The following is an 18,622-nucleotide window of genomic DNA, read 5'->3' on the forward strand; positions in this document are numbered from 1 at the left end:
GTGCAATCTGATGTTTAATTGAATTATGGGTTATTTTTAGTAACTTACATTGGCCTCCAAGTCTGTACAGCTTTGAACAGAAACAGCATACATACTTACATACTTCAGGCAGTTTGTGTGTTGGGTTTTTTTCCCCCCGATATTTTATTCTAGTAAGAAAACCAGAGTGAGTTATTTCGCTTATACATTATTAATAGACAGGCTTTTTTTGGAATCAATCGTGTATTATAAAAAAGCTTTTCTTGAAAAAACATTAGGACTGTTGCCGAGGGGGTGATGTAACCCAGTAAAACATGTTTTCAGTGTTATACTCTAAAACAGTATTAGTGCTTGATTAGATATACCGTAAATTCCGGACTACAGAGCCCACCTGATTATAAGCCGCACCCACCACATTTCAAGAGGATAACCGATTTTGTAATTACACAAGCCGCACCTGTGTATAAGCCGCATGCGCCCACATTACAAAATGTAACACATAATTAACCCAGACCTGACTTTAAGTCTCGCGATTGTAACTGAATGGGGGGGTTTTTAAGGGTTATTGATCTATCTTCGTTATTCATTATCCATTATCCGTTATCGGTCAGTTCATAATACGCTACAAAGCCTAGGAGCCGGGACACTTACTCTCAGCCAAAAGGCCAAGCTAAGGTCCTAGCCCTAAAGCCTTGCTGCGATCATTGCGAATGCACCGTTCCCGGAGGTACTGCAATACCGGGCCGATGCGTGGAGTGGACAGAGCAAGCTCATATTCCATCTCCGAAATGCAAAAATCAAAGATAGTGACTTCATAGAAAGTACACAAAAGGCAAAGGCCAAGCTAAGGACCTAGCATCAAAGCCGCAACAGAATCGTCACCCTGCTCAGGCCAAACACACAAAGGCAAAAGCAGCCGGAACATGTCGTCACAGTTTGAGAAGTAAACAATATCCTTCATTTAAGTATGCAGTCCAAAAATCACAACCGGCTAAATGAACGTAAAATGATACCGGTACTTAAGGTTTGATGCAGACCGGCAGAGTCCGGGTCCCGTTGAAAGTAATCCAAAGAAAAAAGTGTGTATTTCCAAAGGTAAGGGTGGGAAAAATATATATCCACTATTGTCCGCCGTGTCCACAAATACTCACCTTTACCGGTCCCCACTTCCCATCAGCCCGCGTTTGTTACGCCCCTTCTTTTTAATTCGCCGGTCCAAAACATATCAGAATAAGTGTCCAAAATAAAAATAAAAATAAATACATGACAAAAATATACAGTTGCAAATACATATTATACATGGTTACACATATTTACAAAAAAAGACAGTACACCGAGAGAGTTTTCAAAGCTTTAATAATAACTTTCTTCCGGGCAGTTAATGGTAGCAACACGCTAGCAACATGCTCGCAACACAGTAAACGGGTCTGTTGAAAAAACATACAGTACTTGTAAAAATCACGGTAAACCGTCCTCATCTTCCTTCTTAGAACTGAAGCCATCAAAGTCGTCGTCCCACGGTCCCATCCACTCCTGATTCTGTGCCCTCCTCTCTGCAGCAGACCGGCTTTTCGGAACCCGTTGGTGATAGTGAAATTATTGATGCTGCCCCACGCTGTCAGGATCCACTCGCAGACTTGCGAAAAAGTTGCCTTTCGCATGCGGCCAGTTTTAGTGAAAGATTTCTCGCCGCTAGTCAAGCCAAGAAGTTGCTGTCTTCCTCGGCGCATATATTCCACCGGTCTAAATCTTACCTTTTGCACTCGAGCGCCGCTGGCGGCCGTTAGAAAAGTTACATAAATTGGCCGCATCACTGAATAAGCCGAAGGGTTAAGATTTGGGGAAAAAGTAGCAGCTTATAGTCCGAAATTTACGGTATATTAGGGCTGCACGATTAACCGAAATCGAATTGATATCGCGATGTGACGTAGCGCGATAGTGTAACCGCATAACACTGTGGTTTTTTTTCAGGATTTCATAGTTTAAGTGGGTTAATTGGTGATGGAGTGTTTGGCCAACAAGAACTGTCACGTTTCGTGGTTCAACACCACCGGCCAATGAGAAGCAGGTCTTAATGGTACCAACTAATAAAGGCGAGGCAAAGTCTGCAAGACGTGTGTCCACGACTCTGATAGCGTGGTGTCAGGCTGCCGGTCAGTCTTGCAGAAACGGACACCAAAACAAACAAAAGTAATTGAAAGTAATCCTGTTAAAGTAACCCTACCCAACCCTGTTTGGATGCCGTATCTCGGGAGTCTATTCTTTTGGATTGACTTGGTAGATTTTTTTTATATATATACGGTATTCTGCAATTTTTTTTTTTAACTTTTATTCGAGTAAAAAAGAGAATACGTCATCCACCATTGAATGCCGGTTTATATTTGGTTCTCTGAATCTATCCTTTTCCTTTTTTCTCGCCAAGTCGCCTAATTTGAAATACATCCGTATTGACAGCGTGACATTTTCTGTCATTGCAGCTCTTTCTCGGCCCATTTATTTTCCTTTTTTCATTTTTTTCCCCTCAATCCATCCGCTCGCCTCCTTCCTTAGTAGCAAGCCCTATCCCAGAGGCCAAACGGCGTCATTATTTTGTTGACTTTCGAAGAAAAAAAAGCCACCCTTTACCTTCTGCTTTACCGGCCTGAAGATTAGAGCGGCTTTCATCCATAAATTTCCGCTGAGTGAATCTCAAGTGTTCCCCGAGGGCCCGGTGCCGAGAAGCCGGCTAAGTGGCAAGAAATGAAAACGTACGCCCGTGTATGCATAAGTACGTGTTTGCTGACTCAGTAGGAGGCCAGATGAAATCTTACCATTTTACATACACATCTGCACATTTCCGTCTCCTTCGCTCTCCTGTATCTCGTCTCTCTTCCGCCTAACTCGATTGCGTTCCACTGTAAAATTGAATCCAGAAATATTTGCACCGACGGGTGGAGCAGAAAATCTTTCCACAAAGTGTGACATGGGAGGAACTATTCAGAGGTTTTACGGCAACTTTGTTGCATTGCTGGCGTTTTTGAGGATCATTCAAATTAAACTGGTTTTAATTGACACAATGAATCAAAATAAAATCAGGGGTTTGTATGGGTGCTTGAAATCCTTGAAAATACTTGAATGTAAAGGTCAAGTCATGTTTATTTGTATAGCCCTTAATCACAAAGAGTCTCAAAGGGCTGCACAGCTCAAAGGCTATTGCAAACTATGGAATGACACTATCACCTCATCTAAAACCTACATGAGGGCAAATAATACACATATTATCAACATTAAATATAGGTTATTCATATGCTATAAAGTAGAAGTGTGTTTTAAGCTTAGATTTAAACATTTCCACTGAGGTTGCTGATTAAATCTCAGGCGGAAGAGCATTCCACACCACTGGGGCCCGGATGGAGAACGCTCTCAAACCTGCGGATCTCTTCTTGGCTCTTGGGATCACTACTAGACCAGCATTTTCAGAGTGAAGGCTCCGGACCGGAACATAGGGGGAAATTAAATCTGAAAGATATGAGGGAGCAAGTCCATATAATTTTGTATAATACCAACAGAACCTTAAAATCACATCTTAAGCTAACAGGGAGCCAATGCAGGTTAGCTAAAATCGGGGTCATGTGATCAAACTTTCTTGTCTTAGTTAAAAGCCTCGCTGCAGCATTTTGTTCCAGCTGAAGGATCTTGATTTTGGACTTCGGGAGACCGGAGAGTAGTGCATTACAGTAATCGAGACGGGAAGTAACACATGCGTGAATTACAATCTCCGCATCTGACTGAGACACCATAGGACGAATTTTAGCAATGTTGCAAATATGGAAGAGATCTGTTCTAGTAAGATTCTTTACGTATGTTAGAAGGTCAGAAACATTTTTTAGGTGAAGTGCTTGAAATTGTTTCTATCGCCACGTTTCTTGGCGGTCTGACTTAACAGACCGAGTAATAAATGAAGACATTTTCTTTTCCAAAGTGTTTAAAAAATGACGCTGACCTGCCTTATCTGGTGGTTTGTTATCATGGCGTTGTCATGTTAAGCGTCACTGCCCCTTACTGGTCTCACCCAAGAAGACAGCTTTATTTAGAAAATCGGTTCTATGGCTCGCTCACCAAGACGATGCGGAAGTGGTACTTCCGTGTCTAGCGAGGAGGATCGGAGACAGGCGGGAATTACAAGTCGTTGGCCGGGACTTAAGAGCAAAGGCGGTGTCAAGTTCGGAAACGAGGTCGGTAACAGGAGGCAGGCAGGTAACGGGGCAAAACAGGTCAGGTAACAAGCAGCCAGAACGGGGTGAAGTCAGGTCCGGAAACAGGTTGGCAACGAAGATCAGGCAGAGAAAAAAGCAGGGCAGGAACAGAGTCGGACGAAAAAGCTTACTGAGCTGGTGGCAACAGTTCGCATAACGATCTGACGGCTTCCTCTTGGAAGCCGGGGGTTTAAAAAGAGTACATCAGCCAATCAGCTGTCAAAGCCGATAGTGACCTTAACACAGGGATGTCAAACTCAATTGCACAAGGGGCCAAAATTGAAAACACACTTCAGGTCGCGGGCCAACCAGGATAACCATTTATTGACCACACTTAAACCGAATGTTTTTGGAACATAATTATGAATAAAAACAGACAAGAATATTAAATTTAAACCTTAAATCACTTATGCAGTATTTATTATTTTGCTGTAAATAAAAATATCTTGTTAAATTATACAACTTAGAACTTAACTTAAACAACTTAACATTAAAATAACATTCAAATTTCTTTGCTCCTATGTCAATGTATATATTAAAAACAACTTAAATGTCCCAAAAGATTTTGCTCTCCTTGATATGTCTCCTGTCAAAAGTAGAAATATGAAAATGCTACACAAATTACTTTGAAAAAAAACGTCACAACATTCTGAGAACAGGGAGCCTGATGCGCTTACCTTTGGCACAGACGGAGTAGGGCGAGAGACGGGACAATAATGATATATATTTTTCCTACCCTTACCTTTGGAAATATACACTTTTTTTTCCTTGGATTACTATCAACGGGCACCCAGAATCTGCAGGTCTGCAACACATTTCAAGTACCTATATCATTTTATGTTCATTTTGGCGGCTGTGATTTTTGGACTGTGTGCTTCAATGAAGGACATTTAGTTTCAATCGCGGAACTTGAAGTTTAGCTTGGATAAATCCTATCTCATCTCATTAGCCGTACCGCTTATCCTCATTAGGGTCGCGGGGGGGCTGGAGCCCATCCCAGCCATCTACGGGCAGTGGGCAGGGGACACCCTGAACTGGTTGCCAGCCAATCGCTGGGCACACAGGGACAGACAACTCATTCGCTCATTCACACCTATGGACAATTTGAACCGGCCAATTCACCTGAAATGCATGTTTTTGGAACGTGGGAGGAAACCGGAGTGCCCGGAGGAAACCCACGCAAGCACGGGGAGAACATACAAACTCCGCACAGGAAGTCTGGAGCTGGATTTGAACCCACGACAGGTTCCCATGACATGAACTGTGCCGCACAAGCGCTAACTGCGCCGCCGTGCTGCCCAGCTTGGATACATTTTTATGTGGGTGCATGCGGCTTATATACAGGTGCGGCTTGTGTATGGACAAAATCGGTTTTCCCCTTAAAATGTGATGGGTGCGGCTTATAATCAGGTGCACTCCATAGTCGGGAATTTACGGTAATAACAATAATTTAAAATGGACTTGCGGGACGGATATGATTACACGGCGGGCCGGGAGTTTGACACATATGCCTTAACAGAATTGGAGGGTAGAATTTGCACTACAACCATTTTATCCCAGAGTCATATGAACTCATGAGACCCCCATATGGCTTGCAAGCCATAGGTTCCTGACCCCTGATATAGGCCTTTTTGGCAGTCTTTATATGCCCGCAATGGACTTGATTTATAAGTTTCTCATAACTGTTTGTAGTGTATTTTACCGAAAGTAACCATCCTCTACTCCCAAGTAATTACTCACGCTCGGCCGTGTCCCATAAATTTCTCCCTTTGTCTTTTTAGGGGAAATTTGTGCCTTTAAGATTTATGGCCAGGACATTCCATTCAAGGCGGTGGTGTTGAATCGCACCTCAGGAGAGGGTATACTGAGAGCCAGTGGCCCCGTGGACTGCGAGAGCCAGAAGGAATACACATTCATTATCCAAGCCTACGATTGCGGAGCGGGGCCCGGCGGGGCCGACTGGAAGAAGTCCCACAAGTGAGTGTTTGTTCAATGGAGAGCTTATTTAACTTTGACAGAGTGTTGTTGTTGTTTATTTTTTTCAATTAGTGTCGGCGTCGAACAAGTAACTTGCTCTTTAAAATGAGTTATGTGTTACGGCTGTATGAGCTGGCTCATGGAAAGGAACGACGGGGAGCCGGCTCCACCTCAATTAGGAGCCTTCTCCCTTCTCTTTCTCTCTTTCTTTCTCTCTATCTCACTCTTGGTCTTTCTCTCTCTCTTTCTGTGTCTCTTTCTCTCTTTTGCCTGCTTTTTCTTTCTTTCCCTCTCTCTTTTTCTCTCTCCCTGTTTCTCTGTTTTGCTCTTTCTCTTTGTATGCCTTTCGCTCTTTCTCTTTCTTGCTAACCTTCTCTCTCAATTTCTATCTCTTTTTTTCTGTCTTTTTCTCTTTCTATTTTTCTCTCCCGCTTTCTCTGTCTCTGCCACTTTTTATTACTCTCTCTCTCTCTCTCTCTCTCTTTCTCTCCCTGTCTCTCTCTCTCTGTGTCTGTCTCTGTCTTTCTCTCCCTGTCTCTGTCTCTCTATCTGTGTCTTTCTCTCCCTCTCTCTCTCACTCTCTCTGGAAGGACTTTAGTATGTAAGGCATCATCTCTATGTTGTTTCCTCATTCTTTTTTCTCTCTCTTTCCCTTTCTCTCTGCTTCTCTCTCTCGCTTTCTCCACTCTGTCTTGCTCTCTCTCTCGCTGCCTCACTTTATCTTGCTCTCTTTCTCTCTTTACCTCTCTCCCTCCCTCTCTCTTCCCCACTCTCATTTTCTATCTCCTTTTTTCTCTTTCTCTTTGTTTCTCTCTGTATTTCTCTCTATATATCTTTCTCTCTTTCTCCCTGTTTCATCTGAGTGTCTGTCTCTCTCTCTCTCTTGTTTTCTTCTTTCCTCTCTCTCTCTCTCTTTCTCTCTCTCTCTCTTTCTCTCTCCCTTGTTTTCTTTCTTCATCTCCCTCTCCCTCGCTTGAAGGCGCTCATGACAGGTCAAAAAGTAAGGTGTTTTCTCTGTGTTTGTTATATATTGTATAACAAATTGAAAGTTTAAATTAGATAAAGGTTTAACTGTATATTGAAACAATTAAGGCTGGAATTAATTTGGTTCATTATGTTTCATTTTTACTGGTAATACATCATTCTAAAAAAAAAAGTAACAATCTGAAGAAACATTCGGGAGCCGGCTCTTTTCTATGACCAAGGCCGAAAGAGCCGGTTCTCTAAAAAGAAGCCGGACTTCCCATCACCATTTAAAATTCAAGCCAACTGGAAAATCTTTTCTTTTTATTGTTGAACTCCCACACGACAAAATAATGGCGGTTCCCAAAGATTTACTTGACATGAATCGAGAGAACATGAAAATGCTTTAATTTCGAGCTCCAATAATTGCTCTTGTTTGTCTCCCTTTGACTGCTTCGCGGGAACCTTTTGTTCCGCCGTCGCCAATTCTGCTTGCCGCACAATGGCAATTCATTTCCGACAATGGCCGCTTTTGAAGTCGTCTCGTGCCGCTAATTGCTCTCCATCTTAGAATGGGTCAGATGCGTAACTTTGGGAGCGAGGAAGCAGGAAGGCGGGAACACAGAAAACAAATCTGCATCAACGCTGCTCGGACAGCTTCACAAATGAATCTTTAAAAAAATCCTCACGAAGGAGAAAGAATATTATGATAGATTGGGCACACAATGACATTGTCAGCACATGACAGGGGCTATAATTAAAAGTTGTAAGTTTCTGTTTCAGGGAAAATGTCCAACGAATAACGCAAATCATTATTGCCTGTCTTTCGTAAACGGGACTGATAAGGTCTTCCAGGGTAGGGTTACTTTAACTGGATTACTTTCAATTACTTTTGGATAACTCCAATACCAAATATGCTAATAAAAGAAAAAAAGAAACTCATCTCTCATCTCATTTGCTGCACCGCTTATCCTCAGTAGGGTCGCGGGGTGCTGGAGCCCATCCCAGCAATCATCGGGCAGTGGGCAGGGGACACCCTGAACTGGTTGCCAGCCAATCGCAGGGCACACGGGGACAGACAACTCACTCGCTCATTCACACCTAGGGACAATTTGGACCGGACAATTTACCTGAAATGCATGTCTTTGGAATGTGGGAGGAAACCGGAGTGCCCGGAGGAAACCCTCGCAAGCACGGGGAGAACATACAAACTCCGCACAGTAAGGCCGGGAGCTGGATTTGAACCCACGCAGGAGGTTCCCACGACCTCAGAACTGTGCCGCACACGCGCTAACCACTGTGCCGCCGTGCTGCCCGAAAAAATAAACTAAATATGAATAAAATGATGACTCACAACACGTGATAAGCTTTCTCTCCTGGCTTTGATCTCTTTGATCTCCGGCAAAACGAACATGCGACAGAAACAAAATGAAAATAAATCCAAACAGCTTGCCAACATCATTTTTGCCGTTCCGTGTATTCCGTTACTCCCCAAGCCTGCACAAAATTTAGTCATTTTATTCCTATTTAGTTTCTTTTGTCTTTTATTAGCATATTTAGTATTGGAGTAATCCAAAAGTAATTGAAAGTAATCCAGTTAAAGTAACCCTACCCAACCCTGCGTATGACATCATAAAATGGGGACCAACAGTTGACAATAGGAAATTGGTGTAACTCCATGTTTAGGAAGGATGAGAATAGCATGGACAGAGGTAGGAAATGTATGTATATAGAATAGAATATGTAAAAAAAAGAGGAAGGAAGGAGAATATATGGAGGGGAGAAGAATATATGGAAAGGAGGAAATATGGAAGGAAAGAAAATATGAAAGGAAAAGAAAGAAACTATTTGGAAGGAAGAAAGAAATATGAAACGGAGGAGGAAATATTGGAGGAAAGTCAAATATGGCAGTAAGGAAACATGGAAGAAATATGGGAGAAAGTATTGAAAGAAAGACAAAATATGGAAGGAATTTTAGAGGATGGAGGGAATGTGTCACAATTACCCATTGCCCTCACCTGCTGCTCGTTGCCTGATTGGTTTCCCTCCTATTTCAACTCAATGCTTCCATTCACTCCTTGTTAGTCCGTCAGCGAACCTTCGTTCATGCAAGGCAAGCAATTTTTGACTCTGAATTTCGTCTGTCCTGTCCTTTCCTGTATCCTGCTTGTATGCCCCTGGCTTCCCGATCATCTCCGGCTCCCTGACTTTTTCCTTCCTTCGATCTCCCGTCCCGGCAAATCAACTCGTCTGCGCCTACGACATTTTTTGGGACAAATACCGATTTGTTTAAATTCAAAGTCTTTATTGACAAGGTTCTTAATACAAGAGCCCTAATCTCCGCTCCTGCCACTGACCCCTGTGGATTGTCGTTTTAACTGGTGACTTTGTTGTTTATAGAAGATGTGGTTGGCTGTAAGAAGCCTTCAGGTTCTCTTATGATTTTATCCCTTCTTATTTTTTTAAGGAGTATTTTCCTGTAGCAGTCAAATCTGGCCATTATTAACAGCAGTCTTTCTTCTGGTTCCAAACAGCGGTAATGCAACCTCTTCCTAAAAAACCTAGCCTGGACAAAACTGTTTTCACCAACTTTAGGCCCATCTCCAAGGTGCCCTTTATCTCCAAGATCTTGGAAAAAGTTGTGTATGAAATGAAATGAAATGAAATGATCTGCATTTATATAGCGCTTTTCAAGTCAATGACTTCCCAAAGCGCTTTACAATGTGCTTCACATTTCCCAATAGCGGCCGTGATCTGTGCAGCCATGTAAGGCGCTAACCTGCTTATTGGGGGTAATTGGGGGTTCAATGTCTTACCCAAGGACACTTCGATATGTAACACGGACAAGCCGGGATTCGAACTGGGATCCCTTAATCCTAAAACGATCGCTCTACCTCCTGAGCTACTGCCGCCCCAATTGAGTCCTTTATGGACGAGCATGTTGTTCTGAAGGATTCCATTCAGGTTTTAAGTCTCTGCATAGTACAGAGTCAGCAATCCTAAAGGATATTAATGATATCCTAGTAGCTAGGGGATAGATAGATAGATAGATAGATAGATACTTTATTCATCCCCGTAGGAAAATTCACACTTCCAGCAGTCTACCCCGTTGTTTATTAACAGATGAACATGATGCCCTAGGGGTGCTTGTAGCGGAGTGGATGACGTCACGCCAGTCCAAAAATTCGACATCCCTGCGGCAGATGGAAAACTTTTCTTTGTGAAAATCCAGGGATACACCACCTCGTGTTAGCAAGTCCGCCTCCTCTCCGATTACCCCCGGCTTTCGTGTCTCTGTTTAGCGGCGTTGAAGCCGGATTGCTCCGGGTAGCTCCGGGTGGCTACACGTTAGCGTCCGGAATGCTAAACGTGAGCCACGTTTCCGCAAAACACAGCAACTGCGCTCCCTGTGCGCTTCGATGTTTTCCACCAGCACTCGATGATCTTATTTGGTCGTGAGTTCGCATTTACCATGATTACGGATGGTACCGAAGACCTATAACGCCGCTAGCCGCTTCGCTAGCTCCGGCTCTTCCTGCACGATAGGCTCCTTCATCACGCCGGCACGAGAATTCTTCAGGGCAAGGAGTTGAAATTCCTTGAATACACGCATTTCTTGTGCACTAAAACCCATGTCCATAGGATAGAAGTAATCCATAGTGTAGTGGTCAAAACGGGAAGAAAAAACACCGAAGATAGGAGCAGACAATAAAACAAATCTCGGCAGGGATGCATTTCTCGGCATGACAGGGGCGCCCTTACCGGATCTGCCCTCCTTTCCATTGAGGCGCGTCACCGCAGACAAGATGACGACGTCTGTTGACACGACGGCGCTTTCCTTTAGTGAGTGACGGCGACAGATGCCGCATCTTGCCTTGACGCCATCGAATCAAAGCCGCCAACATTTGGACGCTGCTGGCTTGGCGCTCAAGCTTTTGGTGGAGGGAGTGAAGGCTGGGGGGTAATACTGAGAGGTAGAAGGGAAATTTATGAGCTAGGGGAGCTCTGGGATGAATTTCTCCGGCGCAAGATGAATGGCACGGGGCCCGTGTGAGTATGTGTGTGTACATGTCCTTATCACGGCATGGCATTCTAAATAGGCCTCATTAAGCTAATGTCATTAATTTGCCAGATGTGCGTCCTCAGACACAAGTTGCAGGCAAGGTCACGGAAAATCAAACTTGCGCAGATTATTGCTCGTTTTTTATATTCTGTCGCACAAATTGCATCGTTGGGTACGTTTACATGCAGGCAATGATCCGTTTGAAAACGGAATGTTGCCAGTATTCCCATTATGTGAAGGCCTGTGATGGTCTACAATGAAATGAAATGAAAAATGAAATGATCAGCATTTATACAGCGCTTTTCAAGTCAAGACTTCCCAAAGCGCTTTACAATGTGCTCCACATTTCCCAATAGCGGCCTACAGCCATGTAAGGCGCTAACCTGCTTATTGGGTGTATTAGGGGTTCAGTGTCTTACCCAAGGACACTTCCACATGTAGCACGGAGGAGCCGGGATTCGAACTGCGATCTGTTGATCCCAAGACGAGCGCTCTACCTCCTGAGCCACTGCCGCCCATTTTAAAAATAATGCATTGAAATAGTCCAGCCAGTTTAAACTTTTTTTCGAAACAACATTTGATCTGTTTTTGTGCTTCTGCAGGAAAATGAAATGAAATGATCTGCATTTATATAGCGCTTTTCAAGTCAATGACTTCCCAAAGCGATTTACAATGTGCTCCACATTTCCCAATAGCGGCCTACAGCCATGTAAGGCACTAACCTGCTTATTGGGTGTATTAGGGGTTCAGTGTCTTACCCAAGGACACTTCGACATGTAACACGGACGAGCCGGGATTCGAACGGGGATCCCTTGATCCCAAGACGAGCGCTCTACCTCCTGAGCTACTGAGTCAAGCCAATTGCAATGGTTGCAGGGATGGGCACACGAAAATTGGGAAAACATAATAAAAAATATGATAAAAATACATTTGATGGCTACTAATACAATTTTTTTTATTTTTGGTGCCACTCTTGTCCCCAGTGTCCTTACGTTTTTCCTCATGTATTACTGCGGTATCAGACTCAAGACTCTCAGAAACAGAACATCAATAAATGAAATGTTTTTCCTTCTGGCCCGGCCAAATTTCAAACCCAATATGGCCCGCGACTAAAAATGTTTGCCCACCCCTTTAATTTTTCGATTACTTTTGCCTGTGAATACATTCAAGAATGTGCATTTTCCCTCATTTGGGATATTTGTATGCCGCAAAGCATATTGGGAGTTGTAGTACATACAAAATGATACATGCAAACTCTGGTTTACTTGCTAAAAAAAAACTTTCTGTGTAATAGTTGTTTTTCTCGGGACATTTACGATGTTTAGTTTCTGGCCCAAATTCCAGAGTCCATATATAATGGATGCCACAGTTGTATCCCACTATATATAGAGTAAGTCTTCGCATTTGGCAAGCTGTATACTACACGTTTGCAAACACATGGGAGGAAGTAATGGTGCTAAATTTTTAGTGAGGAGGAGATATGCACGGTACCTCCTTAATTTGGTCAGTGACATGATAAAGTCCTCTTCTATTTTCTATCAAAGTTAATAGGGCATTGTTTTTCATTTAGCGCCTTCGAGTGTTAAACCAAAAATCATTTATTGAAAAATAACAGGCAAAATGTCACGATTACCGATTTGAATCACCTGTGCCCGCCAGCCGCTGCGGGCTATCTGATTGGCTCCCTGTGCCTATTTAAACCCAGTCCTGTCACTCTCCTGTTGTCAGTCCGTCTGTGAACCTCTCTTGTTACAAGGCAAGCCTTTTTGACCCTGCCTCCCGCCTGTCCCGTTTTTGCACCCATTTTTCAACCTGCCCGTTCTTGATCCCCCCGTTTGTCTCCGGCTACGACCTGATTTTGACTCCGACCACGTCTGCTCTCCGTCCCGGATTACGACCCATTTCTGACCCCGACCACGTTTTTGCTCCCCTGTCCCGGCTATCGACCGTTTTTTTCTGTCCCTGACATCGTCATCGACTGCTAAGGTAGATTAACTTCCGTATTCAGATCACAATCCGATGGCCAGAGCGACCACCGGAGTGCGGGCGCAGCCCTTTCTCCTACTTTCAATAAAACTTGTGGTTAACGTTACGTGATTGGGTCTACCCATTGTGCTGGTCGTGACACAAAATCTCATAAACTATGATAAAAATGCATTTTAGAAAATACTCGTAGGTAAAGAAAATTGGTATTATTTTACACAACATGAGCCTCAGCTAGAAGAATCTGATCTAAGTGACCGCCATCTTGCTGCTATGGGTAAATCCAAATACAAACAAATGAGAAGAAATATGGTTCTCTTTGTTCACTTTGAGTCTAGTTTATATTCTTAATTTCACTTTGTGGTACTCGTTTTCGATTGCACTTCACATCTATTGGTTAAATTTTGCACATTGTCCCTTTAAACGCGCAAACAACAATTACCGTAAATTCCGGACTATAGAGCGCACCAGATCATAAGCTGCACCCATTACATTTTAAGAGGATTACCGATTTTGTACTTACACAAGCCGCACCTGTATATAGGCCGCATGCGCCCACATTAAAACATGTGACACAATCACAAAATTAGCCAAAACCGGGCTTTGAGTCCCACGATTGTATCTGATTACAAAGTACACAGTCCATAAACCACAGCCGGCAGGGAAACAGAAAATGATACCGGTACTTAAGGTTTGATGCAGACCTGCAGAGTCCGGGTGCCTGTTGAAACTAATCCAAGGAAAAAAAGTCTATAATTCCAATATATATATATAACCACTATTGTCCGCCGCGACAACAGGTCTCACTCACCTTTACCCCACTTCCCATCAGCCCTATTTTTTTAATTCACAAAACATATCAGAATAAGTGTCTCAAATAAATACATTACAAAAATATACAGGTGCAAATACATATTAAACATTGGTTACACATATTGACAAAGAAAGACGGTACACCGAGAGAGTTTTCAAAGCTTTAATTATAATATTATAACTTTCATCCCAAACCCTGCCTGTGAAGGGTAGCAAAACGCTACTAGTAACACGCTCGCAACACAATAAACGGATCTGTTAAAAAAACATACTGTGCTTGAAGAAACCACGGAAAAACATCCTCATCTTCCTCCTTATAACTGCCGTCTTCAAAGTCGTCTTCCCCAGTATGGGAAAGAGACTGTGACATATAGACGTCGTCCCACGCTCCCTTATTCAAAAACACGCTAGCAACACGCAGTTTACGTGCAGTAGTTCTGTTTCCTTCTTTATCGGACTGCTCGTTTGCTTTTAGCTTGAAAGCTACGTCATGTGCCTTTATTTTAGCAGTTTGCATGATGAGGATATGGCTACGCTAATTTAATTTGTGCACAAGCTAAGAAGTTGCAGTCTTCCTCGGCGCATATATTCCACCGGTGGCTGTTAGAAAAATTACATACATTGGCCGCATCACTGAATAAGCCGCAGGGTTGATGGTTTGGGAAAAAAGTAGCGGCTTATAGTCCGGAATTTACGGTATTTGCGTAATGACTTAGCTCTCGTTATCGGAATACTCGCAAACGGCAAGTATTATTAGTTTATTTGGGGTATTTATTCGTCTGTAGGCATTTAAATAATTCTTTGTATTGCCCCCAGAAATCCAACTTTTACCATTACTATTATTCCCTGCGTGTAAACTCAAAAACAAGTCATTGAGGGAGTGCACATGGTTTCTTTTTCCACACAGGTGCTAACAAGAGTGTGCTTTCTATATCTAGGATTTAACATGCTGTTCTTAAGATAGACCACGAGAAAGGTTTTAATTAAGTTTGATCAGCTCTAATGGGTTCTCTCGTCTCTTTCTCCCTTCATCCATCTCTGCTCTCTGTCTCCATTATCCCCTTCTCCCCATCAATCAACTCCAAACGACACGTCTGCGTTTGTGTCCCCGTGGCTTCCTGCCGTTCTCTTTTTCTGCATCTTCACCCAGGGCTGTGGTTCACGTTCAGGTGGATGATGTCAACGAGTTTTCACCCATCTTCCGGGAGCCCTTGTACAAGGCCTCGGTCATTGAAGGAAAGATCTATGACAGCATTTTGCAGGTATCGTGGTTACAAATGTATACAGAACCAAAAGTTGATGTACAGTGTAACCAGGGTTGGGTAGGGTTACTTTAACTTAATTACTTTCAATTACTTTTGGATTACTCCAATACCAAATATGCTAATAAGACAAAAGAAACTAAATAGGAATAAAATGACTAAATTTTGTGCAGGCTTGGGGAATAACGGAACACATGGAACTGCAAAAATGATGTTGGCAAGCTGTTTGGATTTATTTTCATTTTGTTTCTGTCGCATTTTATGTTCGTTTTGACGGAGATCAAAGAGATCAAAGCCAGGAGAGAAAGCTTACCACGAGTTGTGAGTCATAATTTAATTCATATTTAGTTTCTTTTGTCTTTTATTAGCATATTTGGTATTGGAGTCATCCAAAAGTAATTGAAAGTAATCCAGTTAAAGTAACCCTACCCAACCCTGAGTGTAACTTCATGTGGATAAACATGTCTGTTGGTTTCAAAGCACGGTCATTAAAATCATGAGCAATGTTAGACTCAATTCGGGCCCCGGTGCTGTAGAACGCTCTGCCCTCTAAGATTCGATCTGCAACCTCAGTGGAACTGTTTAAATCTAGGCTTAGAACACAATTCTATTCTATAGCTTATGAATGACATGTAGTTCAGGTTGACAATATCTGTGTATTATTTGTTATCGCAACGTCTATTTTGGACTAGTCATCCTAGAAGAGGGATAACCTCATGTGAGGTCCCGTCTCAAGGTTTCTTCATTTTCCTCATGTTGAGGTTTTTGAGTTTTTCCTTGCCCTCATGTAGGTTTTAAATCAGGGGATGGTGGCATAATGGGGCAGCACGGCAGCGCAGTGGTTAGCGCGTGTGCGGCACAGTTCTAAGGTCTTGGGAACCTCCTATGTGGGTTCAAATCTAGCTACCGGACTTCCTGTGCGGAATTTGCATGTTCTCCCCATGCTTGCGTGGGTTTCCTCCAGGCACTCCGGTTTTCCTCCCACATGCATTTCAGGTGGATTGGCCGGTCCAAATTGTCCCTAGGTGTGAATGAGCGAGCGAGTTGTCTGTCCCTGTGTGCCCTGCGATTGGCTGGCAACCAGTTCAGGGTGTCCCCTGCCCACTGCCCGATGATTGCTGGGTTGGGCTCCAGCACCTCCGCGACCCTATTGAGGATAAGCGGTGCAGCTAATGAGATGAGATGGTGTCATAATAGTATGTCTACATACCTACCTACCTACACAAAAGACTAGCAAAATTCATTGCCTTTCAATGAGACACATCCTTTTTAGTTAAGATATCTAGCAGCTTTAGAGTAGAGGTAAGATCTGACCTTAAAAAATCCTACCCGACCCAAACCTGCGGTTAGACTAGCCCGAACCCGACCGATTAACTTCATTTAGTAACTCAGCCCGAAGTAAACCCGAAGCTTTACTTCGGGCCGAGTCCCTCAAATCAAGTGTGCACTTCGAAGTGCAGGGCGAAATGAGCACTTCGGCGGCGAAGTGCATCTTAATGCAACAGAACAAAAATGGCACCAAAAAGAAAATCATATTTTGCAGATTACAAGCTGCATATTAGTGAAATATGCAGCCGAAGAGCAGAAAGAAACTCTGTAAAGGTTGTAAGCTATTGGCGGAGATAACGTCTGACATAGGGGAGGTAGAGATGGAAAGAGGAAGCGGCGCATCTTCTACTGTGACACTGAGAATGAAAATTCCTTTGGATTTTGTGATTTGGAGTTAAACTGATCGTCTCATCTTTATGATTGAGTTATGATGAATAATATAACAGCAGCGCCAAAGTGTGTTACTCAAGTAAAAGTACTGAACACACACGGTTCTCTAACCACTGGGGTCATAGGGGCACCATTTCCTGTTATGTGTCTTGGGCAAGTACAGCCTGGTTGCACCCATCCCTCTCCAGGCCAACAAATTCTTAAAATTATTATTAGTAGAAGTAAAAAGCAGTAATCTAAATAGTTATTTGAGCAAAAGTAAGTACATACTGTGCAGATCCTCCACAAAGGGAGAAAAAACAAAAAAGAGAAGCCCAGCCTAGCCCTACCTTAATGATTGACATTTTAAACCAGAGCCTGGCCCGAAGTTCAGGCCCGGGCCCAAGATCTTACCTCTACTATGGAGTATTTCTTGCAATGTATTATGTGCTGTCACAGGTGGAGGCCTGGGATCAAGACTGCTCTCCGCAGTACAGTCAGATCTGCAACTACGAAATTGTCACAGCGGGAACTCCTTTTGCAATAGACCGCAATGGTGAGTGTGTGCGTCTTTCGTGCTTATTCGGGTTTAATGGCGATTGCGTTGTCGTGATGTAAAGTGCTCAAAACGATGCACTCAAAGTCCATTGTGTAGAAAGCTGCATGCATGTATGTGATATAGTAGTAATTCATTCGGGGCTTGTACGGTTGCTTGAAATCCTTGGAAATGCTTTAATTTTATTATGTTTTCAAGGATTGGACAGTGCTTGTAATTTGGGTGAAGTGCCATGTTTCACAACAAGTCTGCTTAAAAATGACACAGACGCTGCACTCCGGTGGCTTCACTTTGCCACTGCATTTTTTCCTCCCTCGTGAATCACAGCAGCTGGCATTAGTTTGTACGGCAATGTCCTTTGAAGCGTCATCGCCCCCACGGGTTGCACCCAAAAGACAGGTGCATGCTACACCTAAACAGCGTTGTATAAAATGTGTATTGCAAGGTTTACATAGCAATTATGGACATTTATTCTGGGCCATGGAAAAAATTAAGGTAGCATTCTCCATTGGTAAATTCTAATCGGAAGAACTTGCCATGAAAAGGGTGTACGAACCCTGATCAATAATGAACATCGAAAGTAAATACAATTTAAATTAAAAAAATACAGCAATCCACCTTAAATGGCTCTTTTTGACTGGCCCTCACTCCGTTTTTTAGGTAAACTCACGTTTGATATTCCAATGCAGTTCTATTCTAATTACATTTCGGGGTTCTATATGTATTCACAGGGTTGGGTAGGGTTACCTTGACTGGATTACTTTCAATTACTTTTGGATTACTCCAATACCAAAATATGCTAATAAAAGACAAAAGAAACTAAATAGGAATAAAATGACTAAATTTTGTGCAGGCTTGGGGAATAACGGAACACATGGAACTGCAAAAATGATGTTGGCAAGCTGTTTGGATTTATTTTCATTTTGTTTCTGTCGCATTTTATGTTCGTTTTGCCGGAGATCAAAGAGATCAAAGCCAGGAGAGAAAGCTTACCACGTGTTGTGAGTCATCATTTGATTCATATTTAGTTTCTTTTGTCTTTTATTAGCATATTTGGTATTGGAGTAATCCAAAAGTAATTGAAAGTAATCCA

At 42.9% G+C, this 18,622-nt stretch overlaps 1 protein-coding gene and 1 pseudogene across 1 annotated transcript in view; one reads left to right on the forward strand and one right to left on the reverse strand.

Moving 5' to 3' along the window:
* The window catches only part of clstn2a (calsyntenin 2a), a 248,515-nt gene that overhangs the window by 170,002 nt on the left and 59,891 nt on the right, over positions 1-18,622 (forward strand). Inside the window, exons 3-5 of the mRNA XM_088348430.1 lie at positions 5,996-6,191; positions 15,164-15,275; positions 17,433-17,529. Of these exons, the coding sequence (XP_088204556.1) occupies positions 5,996-6,191; positions 15,164-15,275; positions 17,433-17,529 (405 nt within the window). The remainder of the gene's footprint in view (positions 1-5,995; positions 6,192-15,163; positions 15,276-17,432; positions 17,530-18,622) is intronic.
* Positions 685-827, reverse strand: LOC148376552 (U2 spliceosomal RNA; annotated as a pseudogene).

Source organism: Urocampus carinirostris, chromosome 1 (genome assembly GCF_059441175.1).
Source record: "Urocampus carinirostris isolate Australia breed hairy pipefish chromosome 1, RoL_Ucar_1.0, whole genome shotgun sequence".
NCBI classification, from domain to species: Eukaryota; Metazoa; Chordata; class Actinopteri; order Syngnathiformes; family Syngnathidae; genus Urocampus; species Urocampus carinirostris.